General features: G+C 50.6%; 1 protein-coding gene across 1 annotated transcript; it reads right to left on the bottom strand.

The window, feature by feature from the left end:
• Nucleotides 1-1,773: 1,773 nt before the first annotated feature.
• On the bottom strand, nucleotides 1,774-2,760 carry LOC137376714 (putative nuclease HARBI1). Its single transcript, XM_068045689.1, has 2 exons — nucleotides 2,689-2,760; nucleotides 1,774-2,412 (listed from the first exon to the last, which is right to left on the bottom strand). Exons 1-2 carry the CDS (start codon nucleotides 2,758-2,760, stop codon nucleotides 1,774-1,776), a joined length of 711 nt encoding a protein of 236 aa, XP_067901790.1.
• Nucleotides 2,761-3,705: the final 945 nt, after the last annotated feature.

Below are 3,705 nucleotides of genomic sequence, written 5' to 3'. Positions count from 1 at the left end.
GGGCAGAAACAGTCACTCACCTGTGATTTTCCCCAGGGCAGCCAATTAATGGTCAGAAAGCTGGTTCACTGTTCAATGAAAGACAGCAGGTGGACTCTTGAAGCTGGAGGGTCAACCAGAGGCCTTCCAGCTTGATAGGAGCAGCAGTCTGCAATAGAGGGCAAGTAAGAGAGAAAGTGCTTCAAGATGGAGGCATCCTCTTTCTAACCTTTCTAAATCTTTAAGTTAAAAATAGATTCAGCAGTCAGGCCACAACTGTGGGGAGGATGGGGGGGGGAGGGGGAGCTCTCCAAAGGGCAGCATGTGGCTGCTCCCACATCCAGCTAGGCAGGGAGAGCCTCCAGGCTTGCTTAGAGCCCTGGCCCTCCGGCCTGCTGCCAGGTACCCCCCTCCAGGCACCTAAACTGGACCCCGGCGCCTGTGGGAACCTGGAGGCTGACTGGAAAATTCCAGTTAGCCTCCTTTAATTGGTCTCAATTAGATCTTAATGAGTCTGATCAGCTACCAGTCACATGCAGGCGGGTAGCCCTGCTGACCCCCGATCCCACCTCCACCAAAATGACCCGGAGGCTGGATGGAGCCGGGGAACTAGTGTGTCAGCCGGCGGGGCTAATTTTAGCTCCCACCCACCTCCAATCCCAGCCCTGGCGGGAGCCATAAATCCTGCCCCAGCTGTTTCCTTTTTAAAAGTGCCTATAGACCTTATAAAGGTTCCTGCTGAGTAACTCACTGGAGCAGCAAGAAGTGAGCAGCAGCTAGCAAGTGGAACAGGAGGCAAATTCACATTTTCAATTTTAAAATACACATTATAAATGAAATTGCAATGGGCTGCCCATACCTGAACTGTATGAACTATTAACACAGCTTCTCCTTGCTTTACTCACCCCTCCTCTTTGTTTCCCACATACTGGCAATAACACTTACCATATAAAGAAAAATAGACATATACACACTTTGAGGGAAAAGAAAGGTTCATGACAATCAGGATTATTGATCCAAACCTGTTAAAACAGTTAAAAGGAACAGTGAAGTTGGATTCTATTTCAGCAGGGAATTTGACCTCTATTTAATAACATACGCATAAACTGAATGGGAGAATGAAGCTTGTAAAATTAGATTTTTCTCACATGCATTTTGGCATTTTGTCTTTCTTTGCCAGGTAGCTGATTTAATAGTGGACAGGATTCTCACTGCAAATGGTCCCAGTGAGATATATTGGGCTGGATTTTCATTATGGAGGCAGGAAACAGGAGCCAGGTCCGGTTTGGGGTCAGAAACCTCCCTCCTGTGGGAAACTGATTCACATTGCAATTTTCAAGGCCTTAATTGTTATGGAGACGGGGTTCCTGTCACTTAGAGACAGTGGGATTAAGAACAGAGGCGGGTCAGATCAAGTGTGGGGCTCATGTAGACTTCCACAGCAACCATCATTGAAGCTGCTGTTGACCTGAGGGAGAGATCTGCTTTCCACAGCACCAGAGGGAAGTGAGATGTCACAGGGGAGCTGGAGGGCTGGCATGAGGGGCAGGGCAGACCCTCGCTTCATCGATGCCCACCTGGATCTAGTGCCGGATGCCATGAGGGACAGGAGGGAGGTCATCTTCCCGGAGGCTTGCAGGAGGAGGCAACCTTGTTGTGGAGCAGGGCCCCCCCCCCCCCCCTTCTTCCTCCTCTTTCCAGGACCTCACTGTCCTCAAGGTACACATCTCTCTGGAGGGCCATGTTATGGAGAGTGCAGCAGACCACCATAATGACCGAGACCTGTGCAGGAGGTTACTGGAGGGTGCCACCCAACCAATCCAGACACCGGAATCGCATCTTCAGAAACCCAATGGCCTCCTCAATGGTTGTCCTACTGAGCAGATGATACTGGTTATTTTGCCTCTGTACCTCTGTCTGGGGCTTCCGTAGAGGGGTCAGTAGCCGTCTCTTCAAAGGATTTCCCTTGCCCCCTAGGTTCCATCCGCACACTTTGGGCATTGGTGTGAAGCTCTGAGGCAGCCTGGACTGGCAGAGCATGAAGGAGTCATGGCAGCTGCCAGGAAAATGAGTGCACACTGAAAGAAGCTCTTGTTGTTGTCGCAAGACCAGTTGAACGTTGCGAGAGTGGAAGCCCTTCTGGTCGATGAAGGCAGCAGGCTGGTCCGTGGGTGCTTTGATTGCCACATGCATGCAGTCAATCACCCCCTGCACCTGGGAGAATCCAGCAATGGCCCAGAATCCTATAGCCCTCTCAGCTTGACTGTTTGGATCAATGCAGAAGCATACATAGTCACCTGCCCTCCTGAACATGCCATTGGTGATCTTGATGCAGTGATGTGTCATAGACTGGGAGATTCCACACATTTCTCCAGTGGACCCCTGGAATGATCCGCTGTCGTAGAAGTTCACTGCCACAGACACCTTCAGGGCCTATGGCATTGGATTCCCAAGTCCCCTGGGGCACAGCTCATTCTGCATCATGGCACACAGGTCTGTCATGGCCTCCCTGGAGAAGCGGAGTCTTCATTGACACTGCCTCTCAGACATCTGCAGGTAGTTGAGCCTCGACCTGGACACTTTCTCTGGAGGGTACCTCCTTCTGCACAGGTCAGCTCCCTCTCTCTCTCTTTGCCCTTCGGCCGTATCCGGAGGCCAATGAGGACCCTCTTGTGGGCTCATAGGCCGTTGCGGTGCCACTGCAGGTACCTGGCCCTCCCTCCCTCTCAGGTGCACTACATCTTCTATGAGGTCCCCAAAGCCTGGGTGAATGAGACCCATGATAAATGGCCTCTCCCTAAAAGACAGTCTTCTCCTGCTACTGTCCCCCTCTTGATGCCCACACTTGTGACCCTTGCCCAGGTGTCACCTGCACGTTGCCCTCTTGAATTGACCCCCTTGTAGCACAGCCAACCTTCCCCTCAGTCATGACATGCTAAGCCCAGCCCTCCCTTTGTGGCCCTTCCAGGCCCTCGATATTTGGCCTTCCATTTCCAGACAGGCATGATCTGCCTCCTTCAAGGAGGTGAGACTCTGAAGCCCCATGAGACCTGTGCGCATTTATAAAATTGCATCTGACACATAAAAATCGCTTTTAATTGGCCATTTAACTAGCTTAATTACCTGCCTTCTGCATCGCTATCAGACCTCCACCCTCCATTGTTGCCACCATGGACAAGATCAGGATGGGGCATCAGACTTCTTGTTCGATGTGTCCTGTCATGAAGATCCCCAGCTGCCAAGAATGAGGCATATTAATTTCATCATATGAGCATTAATTTAAAACTGTTGCTGGAGTGAAGAAATGACTTGTTTAAAGACATCAGCAGACATTTGGTTGGAGGACATTTGCATACTAAGAGACAGTGCTTGGAGAGATAAAAGAATTGCCCACTGATTCAATTAACAGAGATTGGGCTAGGCAATGGTGATCCACATCTTGACGGTGTAAGAGACAGCACTACACAACCCCGCCCCGCCCCCCCCCCCCCATACCGAGAGCTTTGGAATCACAGGAGCATTTTAAAAAAGCGAGTCACATAACTAACCTGCTGGTCCAGGCTTTTTGAACTAGACACAGGACAGTTTTGAAGAGACTGCAGATTACAACTGAACCTGGAACAAGAGAGCCTCTCTCCTGGCTGGCTCTCTCTCACTTTCTTACAAACCTCCGGACCCACTGAAGTTGCTTAAACCTCAAGAGAGAGAAGGCTCCTACATCGAAAC

This window comes from Heterodontus francisci, chromosome 13 (assembly GCF_036365525.1).
Source record: "Heterodontus francisci isolate sHetFra1 chromosome 13, sHetFra1.hap1, whole genome shotgun sequence".
NCBI lineage: Eukaryota > Metazoa > Chordata > Chondrichthyes > Heterodontiformes > Heterodontidae > Heterodontus > Heterodontus francisci.
This window is presented reverse-complemented; position numbering and strand designations above follow the sequence as displayed.

Bases quoted from the DNA above. Each gene is read 5' to 3' on its own strand.
- LOC137376714 (XM_068045689.1), bottom strand. From the start codon at position 2,760: ATGGGTCTCATTCACCCAGGCTTTGGGGACCTCATAGAAGATGTAGTG. The intron at 2,413-2,688 runs GTACCTGCAGTG...CCAATGCCATAG, and splicing joins TGAGAGGGAGGGAGGGCCAG to GCCCTGAAGGTGTCTGTGGC.